At 41.7% G+C, this 26784-nt stretch overlaps 2 protein-coding genes across 7 annotated transcripts in view; both read right to left on the bottom strand.

The window, feature by feature from the left end:
• LOC112264671 (rho guanine nucleotide exchange factor 2-like) overlaps positions 1 to 1125 on the bottom strand; it is a 93515-nt gene extending 92390 nt beyond the window's left edge. For 3 of the 4 annotated variants that reach the window (XM_042295509.1, XM_042295508.1, XM_042295506.1), the window contains exon 1: positions 877 to 1124. The gene's annotated coding sequence lies outside the window, so the exon portion shown is untranslated. Of the gene's footprint in view, positions 1 to 876 lie in introns of all 4 variants that reach the window. The other variant, XM_042295507.1, reaches the window with a different exon arrangement.
• A 907-nt stretch (positions 1126 to 2032) lies between these two features.
• LOC112264672 (death-associated protein kinase 2) overlaps positions 2033 to 26784 on the bottom strand; it is a 35789-nt gene continuing 11037 nt past the window's right edge. For all 3 annotated transcript variants that reach the window (XM_024441436.2, XM_024441435.2, XM_024441434.2), the window contains exons 2-12: positions 20906 to 21071; positions 20306 to 20527; positions 20013 to 20151; positions 19378 to 19507; positions 17448 to 17496; positions 16689 to 16715; positions 13247 to 13399; positions 12770 to 12815; positions 11559 to 11648; positions 3823 to 3909; positions 2033 to 3351 (exon numbers count right to left, since the gene is read on the bottom strand). In XM_024441436.2, the coding sequence (XP_024297204.1) occupies positions 3271 to 3351; positions 3823 to 3909; positions 11559 to 11648; positions 12770 to 12815; positions 13247 to 13399; positions 16689 to 16715; positions 17448 to 17496; positions 19378 to 19507; positions 20013 to 20151; positions 20306 to 20527; positions 20906 to 20970 (1089 nt within the window). In that variant the 5' untranslated portion in view covers positions 20971 to 21071 and the 3' untranslated portion in view covers positions 2033 to 3270. The remainder of the gene's footprint in view (positions 3352 to 3822; positions 3910 to 11558; positions 11649 to 12769; positions 12816 to 13246; positions 13400 to 16688; positions 16716 to 17447; positions 17497 to 19377; positions 19508 to 20012; positions 20152 to 20305; positions 20528 to 20905; positions 21072 to 26784) is intronic.

The raw sequence follows: 26784 nt of genomic DNA on the forward strand, positions 1-26784 counted from the left end.
CTTTATAGCAATTTAACTAGCTTGCACTTGCTAGCTAATTTGTCCTATTTAGATAGCTTGCTGTTGCCAGCTAATGTATTCTGTGATATAAACATTGAGTTGTTATTTTACCTGAAATGCACAAGGTCCTCCACGCCGACAATTAATCCACACATAAAACGGTCAACAGAATTGTTTCTAGTCATCTCTCCTCCTAGGCTTTTTCTTCTCTTGACTTTATATTATCATAAATTAGGTGCATTACCACCACCGATCTCGTTCGTCTTTCAGTCACCCACATGGGCATAACCAATGAGGAGATGGCACGTGGGTACCTGCTTCTATAAACCAATGAGGAAATGGGAGAGGCAGGGCTTGCAGAGCGATCTGCATCAGAAATAGAACTGACTTCTATTTTAGCCCTTGGCAACACAGACGCTCATTGGCGCAATAATTGAATAATATAGATTTCTACATTTATTTGCAACGCGAGCAGTGTAGTCTGCCTGTAAATTTGGAGATATTTCACTTAAGTGTAAACCACCTGCACGGTTTGCTCTGAATGGTTAAAACATTGCCATTTTATAGACCTCTAAATTGAGAGGAAAGCATGTGGTAGTATATTGCATACAATGTAATAATTAGGCTACAGTATAATTGTATGTAAGATAATAATGCCACAATGTGGTCATGAAGACTTTGGTTATACCAACGCAAATGGGAATACAATTAGACTAATTAACGTTTTTGATGGAAGATGCTCGCATCTGACTCCACGAAACATTCGCTGACTGAAATACAACTGGACTACTGCTTTAGTTGATCAAATACTTTAGGGGCGTATAAACGTTTTTCGTATTGATATTTTGAATAAGAAGTTCTGTCGGCGGTTTTTACCTTTCTTGGGTTTGAACCAATCCGCTTCTGCGCGAGAAACCAATAGTTCCAGAAAAAAGAAACCTATTCCAAGCGGTCCAAAAGGAAACTTGCTTCAAAACAACAACTCGACTGATTCTTGAGAATACTGCCAAACGTTTTGCAGGTCGAATGCTTACACGAAGTCTACTGTTATTTGCTTGTTGTCCCGTCTCAGGAGTGTTGCCAAATACTTTCTTTTTGTGTTGCCCCTTGGCTTTCAAACGAGAACCGTAACTCCCTCCTCTCGACTCAAACGCACTAACGCACCTTTTATTCGACGAGTTTATTACACATCATTGCGTAATTAAAAAAGAGAACGCTTTTGGAATTTTGCTAAATCAATAAATAAAACAAATGCTACATTATTTGTATTTCAATTTACTGCTTGATTACCGATTGATATGATTCAGACATTAAGTGAACATCACATGTTGTGCACCTTGAAATGTTATTATATTGTTCATGTTTTGTTTTTTTGTCGACTCTTTCATAGTAGCCCATGTAAAAAATGATGTTATAGATTCAAATTCTATTCCAAAATGCTTTATCGCTCACAGAAGTGTATTCCTGTAGGCCTAGACTACTTTAGTATAAGCCTAGGCATTTCATGAGACTATTTATTATATCAACTTTCAAATTTATAATGGACCACATTAGGGTATCAATTAACTAGTTTATTTCTGTTTTGTTAATCTCACGTCAAATCATTGATGACCCAATCCATGTATGCGTTTCTGTGCTTTATGGTTTGCTCCTGCAGAGGGCGACAAGACTGTAGGGAACCGGTTGGAAGCCCAATCTGCGATCATCAGATAGGTCGTTTTTTCATAAACAAATTAATCTATATTAATGGAAAAATCCTCAAAATAGTGTACAGCTTCAATAATGGGTTATTACACAATCTTTACGCTCCTATTTACCAAAACACTTTTTTTGAGGGATGGATGCTACTTAATAATAACAGCAGTCAGAACACCAATGACACATTGCAGAGGTAAACTAGTGCAGAGGTGAAAAGCTCTGGTCCAAGAACATTAAGAGATGATTAAAAAGAATGGCCTGCACTATTTTTCCATTCCCTATGATTTGAAAAGTTTGCAAGGGGGATGATTCCAAAATGTATTCACAAAACCTGTTGACAACAATGTTATTTTATTTAAAAGAACCACACTTAACACGGACAGTCGTTAGGTATTATGATAAAGGTTATGATAAAATAAAACAAAAACATGTAAATTCTGAAACTTCTTTGAGAAACAGAAAACAAAAACAGTTCTCACAAAAATACAATTAATCGACCAACATGTCACATTATTTGTCAGGTATTACTGTATGATCGTGTCAGTAATGCTACTGGTTCAGTAGAGCATGGAGTGTTCAGAGTATTCACTGTATGCAGGAAGTCAGTATTGAATTAGTAGAAACACAGAACTGGAATTCCTTCTTCATCCTATTTCTATGAGTAGAACCGTTAAAAGTTGATTTGCTGTGCCATTTATATTGGTTAGTTATCTTGAAACATTTGTCCATCATGCATGTACAATACGAGAACACTTGGTAATCATGTTTAGGACACTACGATATAGATATTGTATAGCATTATATTGTATAATTGTATTATACTGTATATAACATAATATATTCATATTTGGCAATGTAATGGAAGCTTAGTAAAATAGTCAAAAACACATTTGGAAGACTAAAACCTACTAAATTCTGAGGTTTCCATTCAATTTCCATCCACCCTTTAGGGGAAAAATACTAGATATACAGATATGCCTCAGGTTTAAACACCCTACATGGTGCAATCCAATACTGTACATCCCCAAATCAGTAACTTCACCATAAGAACAATATTGTCACCGCCTGCTATCAGTTGACCTTTACAACTGCAAAAGCACCATAAAACATGCAATAAACCACAGAAATACTGAGCAAAGCTCGAAAAACAAGTCATGCTGGGTTTTCTTGTGTTTTACCCCATCGAGAGCCTTATTATATGACTTCTCACTCACAGAATCCATCACACACTTGTATTTGTGCTCTTAGTAGAACTACCTCCACCACTTTCAATCCACCTGAAGTGCATTGAGCCTAAAACTAAGCCTTGACAGGCCTTTCGGGAAATAGTTTGATAGGCAACAATTGTTCTGTAGATTCCATTCCACTTCATCAGGGAAAAGTCTCATGTAGGGACATAGACCCTGAAAATTCCTTCTTGTGTGCCCAGCGCTTGTGTCAGCCTGTGTCTTGGTCTTACCCTCCCTTGAGGTCTGGTAAAGGGGGAGGGCAAATACTGTAGGCTTGGTTGGGTCACTGTTACGGGAAGTATGCACTGCAGCTTGATGCAGCACTCCCACCTGATGGTCGAGTCTATGAACTGCTGCTGAGTCGCCGGCGAATGAGAGATGATGGCTTGGTCTCCGTGTCCTCCTGGTCACTCTCACACTGTCTCTGATGACGAGGAGAGATATAGTAGGTTAGTTCTCTTTTACCTGACTCACACTATAGGGCAGACACAAATCATAGTGTGCTGGCTCGGTTATTTTCTTTCACATTGTTCTTTCCAGAATGGTTCCAGCAACTATGGTGCATGTACAACATTGCTTGTGTTTGAATACAGTCAAGTTCTTTGCAATGTTTGCAATTTTCCTCACTCATTCTACTCAAATAGTTGGCCTGCATTTCAACTTCTGATGATATCACCCAACACATTAAAAGAGATTAGCAAAGCCTGGATGATAAGCCATGAGTTAATGATACAGTAGGCTATATTACCTGTGTTTTCAAAGCCTGGAAGTATTTTGCTATTAATTGCATTTTTAGCAATAGAGGTTAAAATAGGGGGCACTCTTTATTAAAATAATGTAATGGGTTTCGTTCAAGTGTAACTCTTAGTTAAACTGTCATGGCTGCCTTACTCACCAGTTCCTCGTCCACCAGTGCACTAGTCTTACATAGCATCTTCAGTCGATGCAGCCGGTTGCACACCCATACCATGTTATATGACATCTAGAGAGAGAAAGAAAACAAGAAAGAAAGAAAGCAGAGGAAAGGAGATATGAAAAGAGAAAGAAAGGAGGAGGATGTCGAGGGGACGGGAACTTAAGAGTCAGATATTATAGACAGAAAAAGACTGTGTTATTTGACACTACGATGTATACACCCTGCTTCTCAAGGTACACTGAAGAAAAATAAATGCAACATGCAACCATTTCAAAGATTTTACCGAGTTATAGTTCATATAATGAAATCAGTCAATTGGGGAAAGGGGGATACCTAGTCAGTTGTCCAACTGAAAATATTAAACTGAAATGTGTCTTCCGCATTTAACCCAACCCCTCTGAATCAGAGAGGTGCTGGGGGCTGCCTTTAATTGACATCCACGTCTTCGGCGCCCGGGGTGAACTGACTTGCTCAGGGGCAGAATGACAGATTTTTACCTTGTCAGCTCGGGGATTCGATCCAGAAACCTTTTGGTTACTGGCCCAACACTCTAACCAATTGAAATAAATTAATTAGACCCCAATCTCTGGATTTCACATGAATGGGAATACAGATATGCATCTGTTGGTCACAGATACTGTAAAAAAAGGTAGGGGCGTGGATCAGAAAACCAGTCAGTATCTGGTGTGACCACCATTTGCCTCATGCAGAGCGACACATCTCCTTCATATAGAGTTGGTCAGGCTGTTGATTGTGGCATGTGGAATGTTGTCCCACCCCTCTTCAATGGCTGTGCGAAGTTGCTGGATATTGGTGGGAACCGGAACACACGGCCTTACATGTCGATCCAGAGCATCCCAAACATGCTCAATGGGTGGCATGTCTGGTGAGTATACAAGCCATGGAAGAACTGGGACATTTCCAGCTTCCCAGTATTGTGTACAGATCCTTGCGACATGGGGCCGTGCATTATAATGCTGAAATATGACGAGATGGCAGCAGATTAATGGCACAACAATGGACCACAGGATCTCATCACAGTATCTCTGTGCATTCAAATTGCCATCAATAAAATGCAATTGTGTTCGTGGTCCGTGGCTTATGCCTACCCATACCATAGCCCCACCGCCACCATAGGGCACTCTGTTAACAACGTTGACATCAACATCTGCCATCTACCCGGTACAGTTGAAACCGGATTCATCCATGAAGTACACACTTCTCCAACGTGCCATTGGCCATCAAAGGTGAGCATTTGCCCACGACGCTGAACTGCAGTCAGGTCCAGGCCCTGGTGAGGACGACGAGCATGCAGATGAGCTTCCCTGAGACGGTTTCTGACAGTTAGTGCAGAAATTCTTCGGTTGTGCAAACCCAGTGACTGATCTCAGACGATCCCATAGGTGAAGAAGCCGGGTGTGGAGGTCCTGGGCTGGCATGGTACACGTGGTCTGCGGTTGGACGTACTTCCAAATTTTCTAAAACAATGTCCTGTATGCTCTCGGCGGCTGGCCCTTGCTTCATATTCGTCGCCAAACCCACTGGCTCCAGGTCATCTATAAGTCTTTGCTAGATAAAGCCCCGCCTTATCTCAGCTCACTGGTCACCGTAGCATGCGGTTCAGCAGGTATATTTCACTGGTCATCCCCAAAGCCAACTCCTCCTTTGGCCACCGTTCTCTGCTGCCAATGACTGGAACAAATTGCAAAAATCACTGAAGCTGGAGTCTTATATCTCCCTCACTAACTTTAAGCATCAGCTGTCAGAGCAGCTTACTGATCACTACACCTGTACACAGCCCATCTGTAAATAGCCCACCCAACTACCTCATCCCCATATTGTTATTTAGTTTTGCTCTTTTGCACCCCAGTATCTCTACTTGCACATCATCATCTGCACATCTATCACTCCAGTGTTAATGCTAAATTGTAATTGTTTTGCCACTATGGCCTATTTATTTCCTTACCTCCCTAACCTTACTACATTTGCACACAATGTATATACATTTTTCTATTGTGTTATTGACTGTACGTTTGTTTATCCCATGTGTAACTCTGTGTTGTTGTTTTTGTCGCACTGCTTTGATTTATCTTGGCCAGGTCACAGTTGTAAATGAGAGCTTGTTCTCAACTGGCCTACCTGCTTAAATAAAGGTGAAATAAAATTTAAAAAAATAAAAAACATATTATGGAACAGCCGGGACTGTGAAGCAACACAAACATAGGCACAGACACATACATACACAGACATGATAACATACGCACTATACACACACATACATGTATGGATTTTGTATTGTAGATATGTGGTAGTGGAGTAGGGTCCTGAGGGCACACAATTGTATTGTGAAATCTGTTATGAATGTATTGTAATGTTTTAAAAATTGTATAACTGCCTTAATTTGGCTGGACCCCAGAAAGTGTAGCTGCTGCCTTGGTACTACCGCATAACTACAACACAAAATCCATACGTATGTGTATAGTGCGTATGTTATCATGTGTGTGTATGCATGTGTCTGTGCCTATGTTTGTGTTGCTTCACAGTCCCCGCTGTTCCATAAGATGTATTTTTATCTGTTTTGATCTTATTTCTCTCAAATTATTTGCACACATTTGTTTACATCCCTGTTAGTTAGCATTTCTCTTTTGCCAAGATAATCAATCCACCTGACAGATGTGGAATATCAAGAAGCTGATTAAACAGTATGATCATTACACAGGTGCACCTTGGTAGGCTATCATTACTCCATCCAGATCAAGGATATTGAACAAGGCCTGTTCAATATTTCGGTCTGCTCAGTATTTCTGCCAGCGAAATATTTCAGGCTGCGAATATGATAAGAAAAAGTCCCTCCATGAAAGGTGTACAGTGTTTCCTCCAACACATTGGTGCAGCTGGCTTCCGGGTTGGATGGGCATTGTGTCAAGAAGCAGTGCGGTTGGGTTGTGTTTCGGAGGACGCATGGCTCTCGACCTTCGTCTCTCCCAAGTCCGTACGGGAGTTGCAGCGATGAGACAACACTGTAACTACTACCAATTGGATACCACGAAATTGGGGAGAAAAAAGTGGGTAAAAAAATAAATAAAAAAACAGAAGAAAAGTAAGAAGCCCAAACCAACGTCATGTGATTAGGGATCCAAGTCTTGGATGTCACCCTGGTATGGTGAAATTCAGTGGCATGGATGCCAAGGGAAGCCAGACTCTCCCCCCCCCAAAAAAAAAAAAAAAAAAACTTGTTTTTGAATCTTTTACTTGTCACTGTATTAGACTTAAGCATAGATGATGTGATGCTGTTGAACATGTTGAAGTTCTGGAACTGCACTGTTGGTTAAGGGTTTGTAAGTAAGCATTTCACGGTAAAGTCTACACTTGCTGTATTCGGCGCATGTGGCAAATAAAGTTTGATTTGATATGGTGCTGGAATAGTGGCGGAAGCTCCCGTTTTCTTTTTGCGACTTGCGGTAACTCTCTGGTGTTCTAAGTCAATAGTTGTTTAGTAGTCTGAAAATGTCGGTAACATTAACTTGATTGACCATGCTGTATGCCATGTAACTGTTTGTTACATCTAATATGCTTTGTGGACTTCACCAGACAGATGTTGCACTCTGGTTTTGTGATTAATTTATTCTGTCACTGTCTTCTTATTGTCTCAGCCTTATGCCTATATATCACGCTGCAAGGCATCTGAACTAACAGGTTATAGAGCAAACAAGGCAATTATCAAATCAAATCTAATTTTATTAGTCACATGCGCCAAATACAACAGGTGTAGACCTTACAGTGAAATGCTTCATTAAAGTGACTATGCATAGATGACAACAAAGAGTGGCAGTGGTGTGGAGAGGGGAAGGGGGGCAATGCGAATAGTCTGGGTAGATATTTGACTAGATGTTCAGGAGTCTTAAGGCTTGGGAGAAGAAGTTGTTTAGAAGCCTCTTGGACCTAAACTTGGTGCTCCGGTACCACTTGCCGTGTGGTAGCATGGAGAACAGTCTATGACTAGGGTGGCTGGAGTCTTTGAGGTCCTGGATGGCAGGAAGCTTGGCCCCAGTGATATACTGGGCCGTTCGCACTACCCTCTGTAGTGCCTGGCGGTCGGAGGCCGAGCAGTTGCCATACCAGGCAGTGATGCAACCAGTCAGGATGCTCTTGATGGTGCAGCTATAGAACATTTTGAGGATCCATGCCAAATCTTTTCAGTCTCCTGAGGGGGAATAGGTTATGTCGTGCCACTTCAGGACTGTCATGGTGTGCTTGGACCATGTTAGTTTGTTGGTGATGTGGACACCAAGGAAATTGAAGCTCTCAACCTGCTCCACTGCAGCCCCGTCGATGAGCTTGGGGGCGTACTCGGTCCTCTTTTTCCTGTAGTCCACAAGCATCTCATTTGTCTTGATCATGTTGAGGGAGAGGTTGTCCTGGCACCACACAGCCAGGTCTCTGACCTCCTCCCTATAGGCTGTCTCGTTGTTGTCAGTGATCAGGCCTACCACTGTTGTGTCATCGGCAAATTGAATGGTGTTGTTGGAGTCGTGCCTGGCCGTGCAGTCATGAGTGAACAGGGAGTACAGGAGGGGGCTGAGGACGCCCCCCGAGGGGCCCCTGTGTTGAGGATCAGCGTGGTGGATGTGTTGTTACCTACCCTTACCACCTGGGGACGGCCCATCAGGAACTCCAGGATCCAGTTGCAGAGCGTGGTGTTTAGTCCCAGGGTCCTTAGCTTATTGATGAGCTTTGAGGGCACTATCGTGTTGAATGCTGAGCTGTCGTCAATGAATAGTATTCTCACATAGGTGTTGCTTTTGTCCAGGTGGGAAAGGGCAGTGTGGAGTGCAATAGAGACTGCATCATCTGTGGATCTGTTGGGGAAGTATGCAAATTGGAGTGGGTCTAGGGTTTCTGAGATGATGGTGTTGATGTGAGCCATGACCAGCCTTTCAAAGCACTTCATGGCTACAGACGTGAGAGCTACGGGTCGGTAGTCATTTTTTATTTTACTTTTATTGAACTAGGCAAGTCAGTTAAGAACATGTTCTTATTTTCAATGACAGCCTAGGAACAGTGGGTTAACTGCCTTGTTCAGGGGCAGAACAACAGATTTTTACCTTGTCGGTTTGGGATTAGATCTTCTAACCATTCAGTTACTAGTCCAACGCACTAACCACTAGGCTACCTGCTGCCTCATTTAGGCAGGTTACCTTAGTGTTCTTGGGCACAGGCACTATGGTGGTCTGCTTAAAACATGTTGGTATTACAGACTCGGACAGGGAGAGGTTGAAAATGTCAGTGAAGACACTTGCTAGTTGGTCAGTGCATACTTGCAGTACACATCCTGGCAATCTGTCTGGCCCTGCGGCTTTGTGAATGTTGACCTGTTTAAAGTTTTTACTCACATTGGCTGCGGAGAGCGTGACCACACAGTCTTCCAGTACAGCTGGTGCTCTCATGCCTGTTTAGTGTTATTTGCCTCGAAGCGAGCATAGAAGTAGTTTAGCTCGTCCGGTAGGCTCGTGTCACTGGGCAGCTCTCGTCTGTGCTTCCCTTTGTAGTCTGTAATGGTCTACAGGCCCTGCCACACGAGCGTCAGAGCCGGTGTAGTATGACTCGATCTTAGTCATGTATTAACGCTTTTCCTGTTTGATGGTTCCGGGTTAGAGTCCCACTCCTTGAAAGTGGCAGCTCTAGCCTTTAGCTCAGTGCAGATACTCCGTGTAAGCCATGGCTTCTGGTATGTACGTACGATCACTGTTGGGACGACGTCATCGATACACTTATTGATGAAGCCAATGACAGATGTGGTGTACTCCTCAATGCCATTTGATGCCACATATTCCAGTCTCTGCTAGCAAAACAGTCCTGTAGCTTAGCATCTGCTTCATCTGATCACTTTTTTATTGATCTTGTTACTGGTGCTTCCTGCTTTAATTTTTGCTTGTATGCAGGAATCAGGAGGATGAAATTATGGTCAGATTTGCCAAATGGAGTGTGAGAGAGCTTTGTATGCATTTCTGTGTGTGGAGCATAGGTGGTCCAGAGTTATTTTCTCTCTGGTTGCACATTTAACATGATAATAGAAGTTAGGTAAAACTGATTTAAGTTTCTCTGCATTAAAGTCCCCGGCTACTAGGAGCGCCGCCTCTGGGTGAGCGTTTTCTTGTTTGCTTATGGCGGAATACAGCTCATTCAATGCTATCTTAGTGCCAGCCTCTGACTGGGGACAACCTTCTCTGCAGCACTCCACCAATCAGGCCTTTATGGTAGAGTGACCAGACAGAAGCCACTCCTTAGTAAAAAACACATGACAGCCCGCTTGGAGTTTGCCAAAAGAAACCTAAAGGACTCTCAGACCATGAGAAACAATATTCTCTGGTCTGATGAAACCAAGATTGAACTATTTGGCCTGAATGCCAAGCGTCCCGCCTGGAGGAAAACTGGCACCATCCATAAGGTGAAGCATGGTGGTGGCAGCATCATGCTGTGGAGATGTTTTTCCAGCGACAGGGACCAGGAGACAGGTCAGGATCGAGGGAAAGCTAAACGGAGCAAAGTACAGAGAGATCCTTGATGAAAACCTGCTCCAGAGCACTCAGGACCTCAGACTGGGGTGAGGTTCACCTTCCAACAGTACAACAACCCTAAGCACACAGCCAAGACAACACAGGAGTGGTTTCGGCACAAGTCTCTGGATGTCCTTGAGTGGCCCAGTCAGAGCCCAGACTTGAACCCGATCTAACATCTCTGGAGAGACCTGAAAATAGCTGTGCAGCGACGCTTCCCATCAAACCTGACCGAGATTGAGAGGATCTGCAGAGAAGAATGGGAAAAACTCCCCAAATACAGGTGTGCCAAGTTTGTTGCGTCATACTCAAGGTTGTAATCGCTGCCAAAGGTGCTTCAACAAAGTACTGAGTAAAGGGTTTGAATACTTACTTAAATATCAGTTACATGTTTTATTTGCAATAAATTTGCTAAAATTTCAAAACCTGTTTTTGTTTTGTCAATATGGGGTATTGTGTGTAGACTGATGAGGGGGGAACACTTTAACACTTCCATTTTAGAATAAGGCTGTAATGTAACAAAATTTGGGAAAAAGTCAAGGGGTCTGAATACTTTCCGAATGCACTGTACATACAGTCACCAAGAAGTCCAAGAAGTTTCAAAGACACCTGCTGAGATTTCAAATTCTGCCATGGAGTGTGCTAGTCCTTGTATCACCATAGAAGAGGAAATAGGATAAGAAAATGTCCCTCCATTAAAACCCCAGAAGACGCGAAACCCCTCTCATGTTATTAGGGATTCAGTTTCTTCTCACTTCCACTGAATTTTCCCCAAGTTTGAGTCAATCTTTTGTAAAACAGGTTTTTAATGAATGAATGCTTTAACCATTGAAGGCAATCAAAGTTCTTTCAACTTTACAATCTACATTACACCATATCAGGGCGATATACAAGACTTGGATCCCTATGAGTCTTCTTCTGGGGGTTTTAATTGAGTTATTTAAAAAAATATATATTTCTGCTTTTTCTTTGGTGATATACATATTACTTCAACCCTCAACAAGCATCGACTGTGTAGCAATGACCTCAGTTTGATTTCATTATCTGTTTTAATAAAACACATGCACATTTTCAATATTTGAGCTTCATTCAGTGTCATAACAATATGTGATATGGCATAAAATTATATGATATAAATTGGCCATATATCCTACTCACCTTCCATTTCCTCTTGGCATTAAACTTCTTAAAGTTCTTCATGTTGATGGAGGAGCGATTCCTGTTGGCCACCTGTTTCCGTGTCAGAGGCTAAAAGAGAGGGATAGATAATAAGTGAAGGAGATACAATTAATCAATTTAGAGATTAAAAACAAATACACATATTAAACGTGCATTATACCACAGCCTTTCTGAATACACATTTCTGATTGATTAGAAGGGCATTCTAGAATGGACATTAAAACCAGATAACGGGACAGTTGGAAAAGATATCGGGACACCTTGCATTCGTGAAGCAATAAGCGCCAACACATGCAAACTGTACTTGCTACAAAGTTACAGAAACCTAATCCAACAACCACACAATCGCAGTTCCAACGAGGAAAAAAAAACTACCATTGATTTATTTTTGCAGAGATCTTTTTTTGAGCATCTGATGTAACATGGTGAGTGATAAATTAATTTCTCTGTTCCTACTGTTGCAGTCATGACGCAAATGGCGCTATGCTGTCAAATACTCCCACGTTTATAGTTTGACCAGCTGTTTTCAGCAACTGATATATTTTAATTTGCTTGTCATATTGGCAGGTTTGCTAGCAACAAACAATTTAGCTAACTTCTAGCCTAGTGTTTGATATGCAATGCGATCTACTCGTAATTAACAGTGTTGCGTGTCCTGACGAGGGCAAACTTTTCTAGCTATGCCAGGCAAAATTGGGCATTATGGATGCATCCAAATGAATGTCAATAGAAAACAGCTACTGCAGAGATCGTGACTGTGAGCCGTTGGATAAGAATGAACGACTGGGTCGCGTGTCTTTCTACCGGTACATTTTACATTTATTTAACTAGGCAAGTCAGTTAAGAACAAATTCTTATTTTCAATGACGGCCTAGGAACAGTGGGTTAACTGCCTGTTCAGGGGCAGAACGACAGATTTGTACCTTATCAGCTCGGGGATATGAACTTGCAACCTCTCGGTTACTAGTCCAATGCTCTAACCACTAGGCTACCCTGCCGCCCCAAATATGTGCTTATAGTATTGTTTTCTTTGGCAGCTGTGGTATAAGCGGGATAAACGCCAACGTTCTGTACTTTACCTCTGCTCCGCCTCGTCCCTTATTTCTAAGGTAATGTACAGAATGTCAGCGTTTATCCTTTCCATATTAAACCGTTTGTAAGGAGCAAAGCCCTGTGCTGCTGACTCTCACCTTGATCCAGGGGTGCTGTAGACACTCCTCGGCTGTAATTCTCTCACTACACATAGACAGACCGACAGAGAGACGATAAGATCAGTGCACACAGACACCACAGGCGGTCAGACAAAAGGTAATCTATTAATTTGATACGTGAGTTCATATTCTATCAATAGCATCTGAAATAGAAAGTTGTCATTCTCAGCTGTCATTCTCTCACTTACACAGAGACAGACAAGTAACCACAGAGAGACAGACAAGTAACCACAGAAAGTTAGACAAAGGGTGATCTATTCATACAATAGACAGTTCCTATTCTATCAATAGAGGCTGAAAAGAAAGTATAGTGGCTGAAAAAAAAATCTAGTATCCATCCATTTACAATAGGTGCAAAGTCATAAAATAAGTGATGCTTTCACTATGCCAGTCATTTCCCATATTTGTCTTGACATCATAATAGGCCAAATTACCCATGACCAATGCATTATTTACTTCTGATCTTTCACTAAGAGCTTCTGGATGAAGTCTTTGGCCATGGCGCTGGTCATGCTGAAGTGGTGGTCGTCAAACTTATAGTTCAGGGCTATGATGTTCCTCAGCGTCTCCTCGTCCTTGTCCCCTTGGAACGGGGACATACCACTCAGTCTGGAAAAAATAAAGGGGAGTCAGAGGAAAGAAGGTTGCTGTTACTATTGCCCAATTCCAAGTCAACAGAGAGGAAGATGGCACTATTGCCACATTGTTAATAACTATCTGATTAACTCTGCAAATAGCAATGCTGGGTGATTTGAAAAGTCATAGTCAATCGATCAATAAATAATATAATAAATCTTATAGCAAAAATGTTTGTAAATTAAAGATAATCTGTTGAAACAATGAAAATAGAAAGGTTCAGACCTGTTGTGAAACATCACAGCACAGTTGAAATATATATGGCAAACAGAAATCAAAACTGGATGGTGTTCAGAGATGGATGGGAGGGGTTGAGGGTAGCTGAAGGATGGGACTAAAAACAAACAAAAGATAGCTATTGTAAAATACACTGTGTCCGTAAAATGTATATAGTATGTATAAGCTAGAAGTGGAAGCCTAAGTGTTGTTGTCCATTAGTTTAATCCAATTAGGGGAGGTAGTTAAGAGAAAATAATAAAGAAAGACAAAATTATATAAACTCAGCAAAAAAAGAAACGTCCTCTCACTGTCAACTGCGTTTATTTTCAGCAAACTTAACATGTGTAAATATTTGTATGAACAGAACAGGATTCAACAACTGAGACATGAACTGAACAAGTTCCACAGACATGTGACTAACATAAATGGAATAATGTGTCCCTGAACAAAGGGGGGTCAAAATCCAAAGTAACAGTCAATATCTGGTGTGGCCACCAGCTGCATTAAGTACTGCAGTGCATGCTGTGACACACTGCCTCAGACCCTCCACCTCCAAATCGATCTCGCTCCAGAGTACAGGCCTCGGTGTAACGCTCATTCCTTTGTCGATAAATGCAAATCCGACCATCACCCCTGTGTGGGGAATTGTGGAGAATTGGTCCACCCACACAGACAGCATCGTGAAGAAGGCGCAGCAGCGCCTCTTCAACCTCAGGAGGCTGAAGAAATTCGGCTTGTCACCAAAAGCACTCACAAACCTCTACAGATGCACAATCGAGAGCATCCTGTCGGGCTGTATCACCGCCTGGTACGGCAACTGCTCCGCCCACAACCGTAAGGCTCTCCAGAGGGTAGTGAGGTCTGCACAACGCATCACCGGGGGCAAACTACCTGCCCTCCAGGACACCTACACCACCCGATGTCACAGGAAGGCCATAAAGATCATCAAGGACAACAACCACCCGAGCCACTGCCTGTTCACCCCGCTATCATCCAGAAGGCGAGGTCAGTACAGGTCCATCAAAGCTGGGACAGAGAGACTGAAAAACAGCTTCTATCTCAAGGCCATCAGACTGTTAAACAGCCACCACTATCATTGAGTGGCTGCTGCCAACACACTGACTCAACTCCAGCCACTTTAATAATGGGAATTGATGTAAAATATATCACTAGCCACTTTAAACAATGCTACTTAATATAATGTTTACATACCCTACATTATTTACCCATCCGTAGCACACGCTCCAGCAGGTGTATCTCACTGATCATCCCTAAAGCCAACACCTCATTTGGCCGCCTTTCGTTCCAGTTCTCTGCTGCCTGTGACTGGAATGAATTGCAAAAATCGCTGAAGTTGGAGACTTTTATCTCCCTCACCAACTTCAAACATCTGCTATCTGAGCAGCTAACCGATCGCTGCAGCTGTACATAGTCTATCGGTAAATAGCCCACCCATTTTTACCTACCTCATCCCCATACGGTTTTTATTTATTTACTTTTCTGCTCTTTTGCACACCAATATCTCTACCTGTACATGACCATCTGATCATTTATCACTCCAGTGTTAATCTGCAAAATTGTAATTATTCGCCTACCTCCTCATGCCTTTTGCACACAATGTATATAGACTCCCCTTTTTTTCTACTGTGTTATTGACTTGTTAATTGTTTACTCCATGTGTAACTCTGTGTTGTCTGTTCACACTGCTATGCTTTATCTTGGCCAGGTCACAGTTGCAAATGAGAACTTTTTTCTCAACTAGCCTACCTGGTTAAATAAAGGTGAAATAAAAAATTAAAAAATCTCATATGTATATGTATATACTGTACTCTATATCATCTACTGCATCTTTATGTAATACATGTATCACTAGCCACTTTAACTATGCCACTTTGTTTACATACTCATCTCATATGTATATACTGTACTTGATACCATCTACTGCATCTTGCCTATGCCACTCTGTACCATCACTCATTCATATATCTTTATGTACATATTCTTTATCCCTTTACACTTGTGTGTATAAGGTAGTAGTTTTGGAATTGTTAGTTAGATTACTCGTTGGTTATTACTGCATTGTCGGAACTAGAAGCACAAGCATTTCGCTACACTCGCATTAACATCTGCTAACCATGTGTATGTGACAAATACGATTTGATTTGATTTGGTGAGACAAAACCGCAACTCGTCAGTGAAGAGCACTTTTTGACAGTCCTGTCTGGTCCAGCGACGGTGGGTTTGTGCCCATAGGCAACATTGTTGCTGGTGATGTCTGGTTAGGACCTGCCTTACTTGAAAATAGTTGTTGTTGCCATCCTATACCTGTCCCGCAGGTGTGATGTTCGGATGTACCGATCCTGTGCAGGTGTTGTTACACATGGTCTGCCACTGCGAGGACGATCAGCTGTCCATCCTGTCTCCCTGTAGCTCTGTCTTAGGCGGCTCACATTACGGACATTGCAATTTATTGCCCTGGCCACATCTGCAGTCCTCATACCTCCTTGCAGCATGCCTATGGCATGTTCACGCAGATGAGCAGGGACCCCGGGCGTCTTTCTTTTGGTGTTTTTCAGAGTCAGTAGAAAGGCCTCTTTAGTGTCCTAAGTTTTCATAACTGTGGCCTTCACTGCCTACTGTCTGTAAGCTGTTAGTGTCTTAACGACCGTTCCACAGGTGCATGTTCATTAACTGTTTATGGTCCATTGAACAAGCATGGGAAACAGTGTTTAAACCCTTTACAATGAAGAACTGTGAAGTTATTTGGATTTTTACAAATTATCTTTGAAAGACAGGGTCCTGAAAATGGTCAGTTTCTTTTTTTGCAGAGTTTACATATACACACAATATATGGGGGATTGGAAATGATGCAGACAATTACATTAATGGAAGCCACAATCTATCTGCAATATTAACGCTTATCTACCCCCACCCCAAAAAAAAAAAAAATGAAGGGTTATGGTAGGGCAAGGGTTGATTTGGAATTGGGCATATGTGTGAATCCAAACATACAGTAGCACCCCCCTTTTCTCCCCCAACTTACAGTATGTAGGTGATCACTCCGATGCTCCTATAGGGGCAAACACAAACAAAGAAAAAACGTTGTTGTTATTTTTCTCACAGAGGCCTAGATAGACTCAGTTATTAGACTCAGTTATTATCTCATTATCATAACTTTATTCCAAAGGATGTAGACATTAGAGCTGTTGTGGTGAGTAGTTTTTTAATGCTTGCTTTTGTATTTCTAAAAGTACTATAATCAGCTATCTCTGGCAGTTTCCTGTTTAAGGTTCTGGTGGAGAGGCATGACACATCGAAAACATAAGCTAGTCTGTTTGTCCCTAAAATAAACATCAAAGATAAACACAGCCATCTGAATGCTCCTTTGCTTTTCGAGGATAGTCACAACGTGAAGTGTCCTGGGGTAAGAATTGCTCTTTTTTTAAGTCCCTCAGTTTTGAGCACCATTTATTAACATTGTGCTGGAGCGCGTCTGGGTACACTCATATTCTACTGTACTACAATCAAATCCAACCCTTTAGACTCCGACCAGTTCATTTCTGTGTAAAAAAAACACCGTATTTGATTTGATTTAGTCGAAATTCACTAGAGAATCAGATTGTTATACAGTGTCTGAACACATAGGGTGTACCTAATGCATTCAACCAGAAACAGTCACACTGTTTAGGGAAAGCGTGCCTACACATGTCCAAACGCATCCCAGGGGCTTATTCATCAAGATGGAAGGGGGTCATTTTAGGTGTCTGTATATGTTGGAAGAGGGGGCAGTACAGACACTCACCACATGTCGACAGCTGTGCTCAGAGGTTCGTAGTTGATCACTTCAGGGGCTGAGAGAGAGAGAGAGAGAGAGAGGCAGTTAACCCCCAACAACAACAACTGCTCCCTGGGTGCTGATGACATCCATTAAGGCAGCCCCCTGCACCTCTCTGATTCAGAGGGGTTGGGTTAAATGAGGTGGAATTCATTCAGTTGTGCAACTGACTAGGTATCCCCTTCTCCTTGTATCTGAAATGCTGTACCGCTATACTGCTTTGTCAATATCTACAAATTGTATTTCATGCCAATAAAGCAATCGGAGAAACTTGTCTATGCATGTAGCAGCATTTATGACAAGCCCAGAAGGCCTGTCAGACTTCACACTACCTAAAGGAACAATTTCACATTTTTAAGAATGCAAAATGAGCACTGCATTCATCAGAAAAACATGAATAGATTGTTTCTACAAGTCAAACAACTCCAGTGGCTTTGAGATAACTTCCTCCACCAGTCGCATTGTATTATTTAAACCTACCGTACTGTAGCTGCTACTGGTGGGAAAACACATTTGAATTCCAAACAGGAAGAGCTTTGTAACCATGCCAACCTTATCATGCTGGCCAAATCTGTGTTGAAGCAGCTAGTGTTTGACAACAGCTCTTTGTCTTGGGGCGAACTACCTGATGTTTCAAAATCTAAGAGGATTTTAAAGATATTTTTGCTTTATGATATACTGTTGTACTAAATATGTAGATTTTAAATATATGTAGAATATAATTATTATATTGATAAGAGGTTTCTTAAATTATCTGGGTTGGGGGTGTATTTTAGTTATCACTGAAATAGCGACTATACTACATCCTCCAAATCACTTCCTGTTTCAACTGGACTTGCAACCCCCCTAGTTTATCATAACACCATCAACCCAGATCATGACACTGCACTTCTTTCGCTGTCTCCGTGGAAAACCCTGGACCTGGAAATACGCGCTAACTTCCACAGAACACAGTAGGGACTGCATTACAAAGGGCCTGTTCCAATTATTTAATAATGCATCTGTTGTGAAGGGTCATGCCACTCCTACAGTCTTCTAATTGTCTCCAATTACCCTAGACCGCGTCCCTTTCCATCACATCTGTTTCCACGCCTAAATCACGCCACTTTTGTCTTTTTCAACCCCTTTCAGGTTCTATTTAAGTGGCATGCTCCTTCCTACACACTAGAATAGTTTGCTTGGTGATGCCACGAGGTGGCTCCATCCTGCCATTGGGCTTGATATGATTAAGTAAGTGCCTTGTATTGTAGGAGAAATGTTAACCATGTATATTATGCTGCCTGAACTTGTTATGTTATATCCTTTATATCCCTGCTATGCTAATGGCCCTTTTGTGTTGAGTCCTGGCCGCCTCCTTAGTTTGTAGTTATATGTTAAGCTCATTCCCTATAAGTCACCTGGCACTACTCTGTCACGTCAGCAGCTTTATGTTGTGTTCCTAATGTTTCCCTTTTGAATCTCCCTTCCAGACCACTACATCCAATCCTATCTCCAAGGCCTTACAAGCCACATCCTAAAGCACAAGCCCTACCTCTGTTCCAAAACACTCCCCCATATGCCTCTGTTCGTTCCTGTGTTTGAACTTTGTTTAATAAATACCCCTAAACCTGGATTCTGGTTCCATCTCCTGATTCTCATTCTGACTGATGCACCATGGTGGCAGAAATCGTCCTGAACCTAGCTTACAGTCTGTCCTAGTCTTTTTCTAAAGTATCCTCCCTCCCTCCCTCAATCAGTGGTGGGACAATTGGATATAACGAAAGCAATGGGTTTCAAGAATCCAGTACTCAAGAATCCAGTCATGTCAGTAAGTGCTTCACAGCAAAGGATGAGGATGGATGCATTCACATCGTTTTTAAACTGGGCCTAACTTATATGAAATTACTGTACTACTCACGAATATACTGGGGGGTGCCACTCATGCACTTGTACTCCTCCCCTGGCTGGAAGCGGTGGGCCAGCCCAAAGTCGATGATCTTAATGTCAGTGTTTGGGGCCATCTTGGCTGACAGCATGATGTTTTCCGGCTGATTGGGGAAGGGGAGTAAACATATTATATGCAAAATGAGGTCAATCTGACCATAATGGTCAATTGCATGCGGACCGCGCTCTGACCGACCAGCACGCAAACAGCATGTTCATCAACACTAGTGAACAGGCACATTCTGTTTAGTGGCACCTGTGGATACAAACATGACCATGTGCGGTAAGCGTGCGGCATGGACATTTCTGCTAATAAGTAACAGTATCAGCATGTTTGTCTGATGTGGTTTTGGGATGGATGAATACAGATATGCTCTTTTCACTTCAAGTACTTATGCCTAAAAGCCTAGGATTTTGGATTCAATAAATGGACAGGCTTTGATGTGTTACTATTTTCATGCATACTACTACATTAGCAGTATTATTGGGGAGGTAAGAGGTTAGATGTAAATCACTACCACAGACTATTGCAGCACTGGATTTCTAAATGTCATATGGAGTGAGTAACAAACTAAAGATATGTCAAATCAACACACTAGCATAATTTACCTTTAGGTCAAAATGGCCTATTTGTTTGCTGTGCATAAAGCCCACACCCAGCAGTATCTGCTTCATGAACTCGATGGCTTCGCTCTCTGTCAGGTTCTCCTTCTCAGCAATGAAGTCAAACAGCTCTCCTCCACTAATACTGAAAGAGGAAGGAGGAAAATACATGGAGAGAAGTGTTAGAACTTAACTCTACTACATAATTCAGCCACTTCATGGAATCAATGACTTGCCCTGCATGTACGACCTGGGTTCAAATAGTATTGTTTTCTCCTTCCTCCCCTCCCTCCACTCACAGCTCCAGCACCAGCACCACCTCGGCCCGGCTCTCAAACACATCCTTAAGGGCCATGATGTTGGGATGCTGCAGGGCCTGCAGGACCTCCACCTCCCGCTCCACGCTCTTCCTCTCCATGCCCAGACGGCTGCTGGCGCACTTCCTAATCTTCAGGAACTTCCCAGCCCAGCGAGCCCCCGTGGCCCGCTCGCGCACCTCCCGCACCTGCCCAAAGTGGCCACTGGGGCGGCGACAAAGTGCAACAATTTATTTACTTGCTTGGAAACATCTTGAAATGGGTAGGTACTACCTGAGTCTATCCAATAAAAATATGTTCCTCCTGAACACAACACAGATTTATTTATGTAGCTGTTCTGCAATGTCATTTGTGATGTTGAAAAGCAACAAGACTCAGACATGAGTAGTTTCTTTCTATTCACAATTCGGTCCATTTCTTTATTATTTCAATTGCATAGGTAGAATTTTAGTTAACATTGACCTATGTAACAAAACAGCATATGCAAAATTGACCTTGAAAAGCAACTGAAATCAGAGTTATAATACCTTCCTCACTTCAACAGCCTCATACAAGAATACCTTTTATAATGACCATCCTTACCTCCCAAGTACTTCTCCAATCTCATAGAGGTCTTCCACATTATCAAGCTTATTAAAGACTGCCATACTGATCTTCTTCTCCTCAGTTTCACCTCACTGTATGTTACTGTTGGTTCACATCCATGTGCTGCATGGTGCTTTCAACTATGTCTTCACAAGGTCGGGACCTGAACAAAGAGAAAACAATTAATATCACAGTTCTAAGGCAAATGTGATAGCATGCAGGGGTATTCAACTCTTACCCTATTAGGTCTAGAGCCTGTTGGTTTTCTGTTCTACCTGACAATTAATTGTGCACACCTGGTGTCCCAGGCCTAAATCAGTCCCTGATTACAGGGGAACAATTTAAAAAATGCAGTGGAACTGGCTTCGAGGTCCAGAGTTGAGTTTGAGGTGCATAGGGGATGAATTGAATCCTGACTTTTTAAAATTATTATTATTATTATTATTATTATTATTATTATTATTATTATTATTATTATTATTATTATTATTATTATTATGGACCCCATAAGCTAATCTTTCTGGGGTCCAAACACAAGGCACATCACACAAAAAAAACACTGCTACATATTTACAACACAAAACCAATATTGAGATGTGCACCCGCAACTCAAATGTTCAGACATACCTTCAGTTGAGGCCAATGGATGATTTTAGCTCGAGTCCAATCTGAAATATCTGAAATTAGGATTCCACTCATAAGAAGAAGGCTCTATAGAGCAATTTTTCAGTTTTTGATTTGTTAAAGTTTGAAATATCCAATAAATGTCGTTCCACTTCATGATTGTGTCCCACTTGTTGTTAATTCTTCACAAAAAAAATACAGTTTTATATCTTTATGTTTGAAGCCTGAAATGTGGCAAAAGGTCGCAAAGTTCAAGGGGGCCGAATACTTTCGCAAGGCACTGTATTTTTAAACCTGCATATTTAGTTAATATTGCCTGCTAACATGAATTTATTTTAACTACGGCAATTGTCACTTCTCCTGCGTTCTGTGCAACAGAGTCAAGGTATATGCAGCAGTTTGGGCCGCCTGGCTCTTTGCGAACTGTGTGAAGACTATTTCTTCCTAACAAAGACAGCCAACTTCGCCAAAAGGGGGATGATTTAACAAAAGTGCATTTGTAAAAAAAAATAAAAAGCACAATCGCTGCACGACTGTACCTAACCATAAACATCAATGACTTTCTTAAAATCAATACACAGAAGTATATATTTGTAAACCTGCATATTTAGCTAAAAGAAATCCAGGTTAGCAGGCAATATTAACCAGGTGAAATATTGCCTGCTAACATGAATTTCTTTTAACTACAGCAATTGTCACTTCTCTTGCGTTCTGTGCAACAGAGTCAGGGTATATGCAACAGTTTGGGCCGACTGGCTCGTTGCGAACTAATTTGCCAGAATTTTACGTAATTATGACATAACATTGAAGGTTGTGCAATGTAACAGCAATATTTAGATTAACAGCAATATTTAGGAACGGTTCCGTATTTCACTGAAAGAATAAATGTTTTGTTTTCGAAATGATTCGACCATATTAATTACCAAAGGCTTGTATATCTGTGTGTTATTATGTTATAATTAAGTATTTGATAGTCTGACTGAGCGGTGGTAGGCAGCAGCAGGCTCGTAAGCATTCATTCAAACAGCACTTTTGTGTGTTTTGCCAGTAGCTTTTCGCAATGCTTCAAGCACTTTTTTTTAACCTTTATTTAACTAGGCAAGTCAGTTAAGAACAAATTCTTATTTTCAATGACGGCCTAGGAACAACTGCCTGTTCAGGGGCAGAACGACAGATTTGTACCTTGTCAGCTCGGGGATTTGAACTTGCAACCTTCCAGTTACTAGTCCAACGCTCTAACCACTAGGCTACCCTGCCGCCCCATTGAGCTGTTTATGACTTCAAGCCTATCAACTCCCAAGATTAGGCTGGTGTAACCGATGTTAAATGGCTAGCTAGTTAGAGGGGTGCGCGCTAATAGCGTTTCAAACACCACTCGCTCTGAGACTTGGAGTAGTTGTTCCCCTAGTTGTTCCCCCGCGGCTTTTGCGGAGCGGTGGGTAACGATGCTTCGAAGGTGGCTGTTGTCGATGTGTTCCTGGTTCGAGCCCAGGTAGGGGCGAGGAGAGGAACGGAAGCTATACTGTTACACTGGCAATACTAAAGCTCCTATAAGAACATCCAATAGTCAAAGGTATATGAAATACAAATGGTATAGAGAGAAATAGTCCTATAATTCCTATAATAACTACAACCTAAAACTTCTTCCCTGGGAATATTGAAGACTCGTGTTAAAAGGAACCACCAGCTTTCATATGTTCTTATGTTCTGAGCAAGGAACTTAAACGTTAGCTTTTTTACCTGGCACATATTGCACTTTTGGCACATATTGCTGGCATGCGTCCCACATTTTTCACTTTTTTTGTTCCACCAAGATTTACATGCTAAAATCGCCACTGATCAAGACATTATCTCACATTTCTTTTAGACTAACATTTAGTTTTCAACCATGGCAATTTGTATTAACCTAGCTGTCTGTCTCGCCGACATTTGCAACATTGTTTCAATATTCGAATTCAATCTCGAACTGATGAGGAATAGAGGCAGGCAGCGTTTCTCAGCCAGTCGAAATCATGAATCAGCTGGCATAATTTTTATGGATATATGCAAAGAAATGTAAATTGAAAAAAGGTCAAATAAAACAAAGAACAGCTAGTTTGCAGTCTTTCCAGCTTCAGTTTGAAGTTATTGTGTTAGTTGTGTTGTTGGCTAGCTCCTCTGAACAACAGTGTCCTAACGAGAGAGAACTTTTTTTATGCCAGGTGAAATTGTGCCTCTTTAGCTCATTGTTATGGATGTATCCAAATAAATGTCACAACAAAACAGCTTAAACAAATGCAGCTACTGTTGTTATTCTGTCTGCACTGGTTGATGTCACAGTAAGTTAGCCTTAGTTGGCTAGCTTACATTCAAGGGATAAGAACGTTACCAGCCAGTATGGCAATGGAACATTTAGAACAAACAGATACAGAACAAAAAGACTGAACGACTGGGTCCTGTCTCTGGCAACTGAACCAACAGAACGAACGACCAGCCGGCTTGGGTAGCAACCCTAGATTTGTTTAGGGACTATATCTTGTGGACGGATGAAATAGTATGAATAAATTCATCAAAATAATGTTTTTAATGAATATATGTCAATCATTATTTGAATATGTTGGTAACCCGTTGTATAAATGTGATAATGCCCTCGAAGCCGGTGTTTGGACTTAATCTTGTGCCTAACAACACCCATGCCAATATATCCTCCAAACACCAGCTTCTCGGACATTATCACTTAATTAAATGGTATCAAACTACACAATTTATCTTTACCAGTGATAAAGACATGGATGTCTTGTGGTATGGTGGAGTATGCAAAATGGGTCAACTTTTAGCACCTCTATCTCGTAAATGTTTTGTCAGTTTTGACCACTTCTACTATGGGCAAATATGTATGGGAAGTTAAGTTCAAATCAAAAGGGGTGCAGTCAAAAAGTTATTGAAATCAAATGGAATTACCCATAAGCCTTTATTAGCAGTGAACGCAGAGGGACTGAAGAGTGAGACATTGTTTAAAAGTGCAAGTTCACAGAGTATTACTCTGCCTCTACCCACCGTACGAAAACAAACGTGATTAAAATAACAGACTAAAACCCTCAGAAAGCCTCAAGTGTCAAAGTACATCAGCGCATGCATCAGTGAGTGTTTTTTCCCCCTTGGTTATGTAATGCGGCCCTTTTGAATATTTTCAATGGGGATTGGTGATCAGTTTTGAAAGGATTACTGATGTTAATTGCAGGGAAGAATTATCCTTGTCGGCATCCAGTCGTGCCTAATATAGTGAACCAAATACAGAGAGAGAGAGAGAGAGAGAGAGAGGGACGGACGGACAGACAGACAGAGCAAAATATGGTGTGAGGGAGGGAGGCAGAAAGAGACAGGGAAAGAAAGAGATTAAAGAGAGAGAGAAAGGGAGTGAGGACAAGAGGGGTCAAATTCAACAGTCTGCAATCATATAGAGGTTATGTACGTACGCCGAATACAACTGGTGTAAACTTAAATGTGTCTATTTGTGACAGCATGTGAGTGTTTGTGAGTCTTCCTGTATAAATACTAACTACAGAACACAATAATATCTTTCACTCTCAGACTCTGTCTGACAGTTTTTATGTGCATGCCCCCTCCCCTGCTAAAAATCATTCTCAAGAAGACATTCCCGAGACTCCCCTCATGATCCACCCCCAGCTTCCCACCCCAATACCATGAAGTCAACAACATGACAATATCCTGAGAACAACAGCGTTGATTCAAGAACCAGCTCCCCCGCAACTCCAAAACCACCCCTTCCCCAAATAACACTACAGTGGAACAATGGCCCTTGTCTATGAACGGTGCACTATGTCATCATGCCAAGAGGTCTGATAAGCGGCTAAAAGTGAGGCCTCGCTCCTAAATGTGGGCCAAAAAAGACAGACAGACCGTGGCTTTACTGTCTTATCTAGGGCACTCTAACCTGAAGAGTAAGTGTGAAGAAGCGGTTGTTTATGGGTGCCACCAGCAAACTGGTGTCTTTGTGTATGCAAAATGTGTGTGTGCATGCGTGTGTGTGCGTGCGTGTGTGTGCGCGTGCGTGCGCGTCTGGCTGACTAGGTGCCCAATAAAACAAAAAAATGCCTTGTTATCATACATCTATCCTCACAAGAGATGAGTCAGAGATAGACAGTACAGTTCAGTTCTGAAGAAAATATGCCATCATCATGGAGTGTAGAGAGACTGATCTGTTCTGAGATAACTACTGCTCAACCCACTTGACTTCTGTGTGGGCACAAGCCATGGACCAGTACCACGTAAACAGAGTGTATTCTATTCTGCCAAGAGCAGGGATCAAATTTGCAACCTTCTGTACAACAACACACGCCACTCAAAACCCACTGTATTAGCCAACTGAGCAAAGAGACTAGTCTGGCACTCCATGAGCGACAATTGACGTTCAGCATGTCACCAATGTACTCCAGCCAACATGCTATGGGGCAGGAGTGTTTCACATTCGATTCACGTTTAGATGGTGCATTTGGTTGTTTCGGCTGCCAGAGCCAATTCACCTCTAAACAGAACATGTAAGGTCCTTGGACTATAAAGAGTAACATTAGGCTCATTTAATCCATTATTGGGCTACTGCAGACCCTGACCACACTGGTGTGTCTAAGGGAATGTGATGTTCATTTTTCAACACTATGTTGAGTTTGGCCTTCCCCTGTGCGTGTTTGTGTGTAACTATAAAGTCGTTTACCAGCTAGTCATAGGATAGCACTTGTAGAAAATACTAAATTGATCACCACATAAAGCAAAAGATTTATAGAAGATTATGATCATGTGGACACCTCAATAATAATATATGAAAGCTGAATCGTTGGAATTGGGGAACTATGAAAGTCAATTGAGAGAAAGAGAAGTGAGGGTGCCTAAACGTTATGGGAAAAACTATAATCAGAAACTCGGATGAACCAGTTATGAAAAACAATCCCATAATTTACTCCAGAATAAATGGTGTGTAACGTGCCCAATTTTCTCATTTTAAAAATGCCAAACTTCAGATTCTGACAATCCATTACAACCATCAGACTATAGCAGAACACAACCCGAAAATAAATGTTCTATTCCAAAAGGTATTGCAGTTTTTCATCAAATGTAACTATTCGGGAACGATCAAGATTGCAGCAGTCGTGCGCAATGGCCTTTGAGAGAAAAGCGGGTGATGAGAGCGGCACATCGTTTATTATCATGAGGTTATAATTTATTGGGTCGCCTGGGTGGTTTACAGACATATGTAT

Source organism: Oncorhynchus tshawytscha, linkage group LG13 (assembly GCF_018296145.1).
Source record: "Oncorhynchus tshawytscha isolate Ot180627B linkage group LG13, Otsh_v2.0, whole genome shotgun sequence".
Classification (NCBI taxonomy): domain Eukaryota; kingdom Metazoa; phylum Chordata; class Actinopteri; order Salmoniformes; family Salmonidae; genus Oncorhynchus; species Oncorhynchus tshawytscha.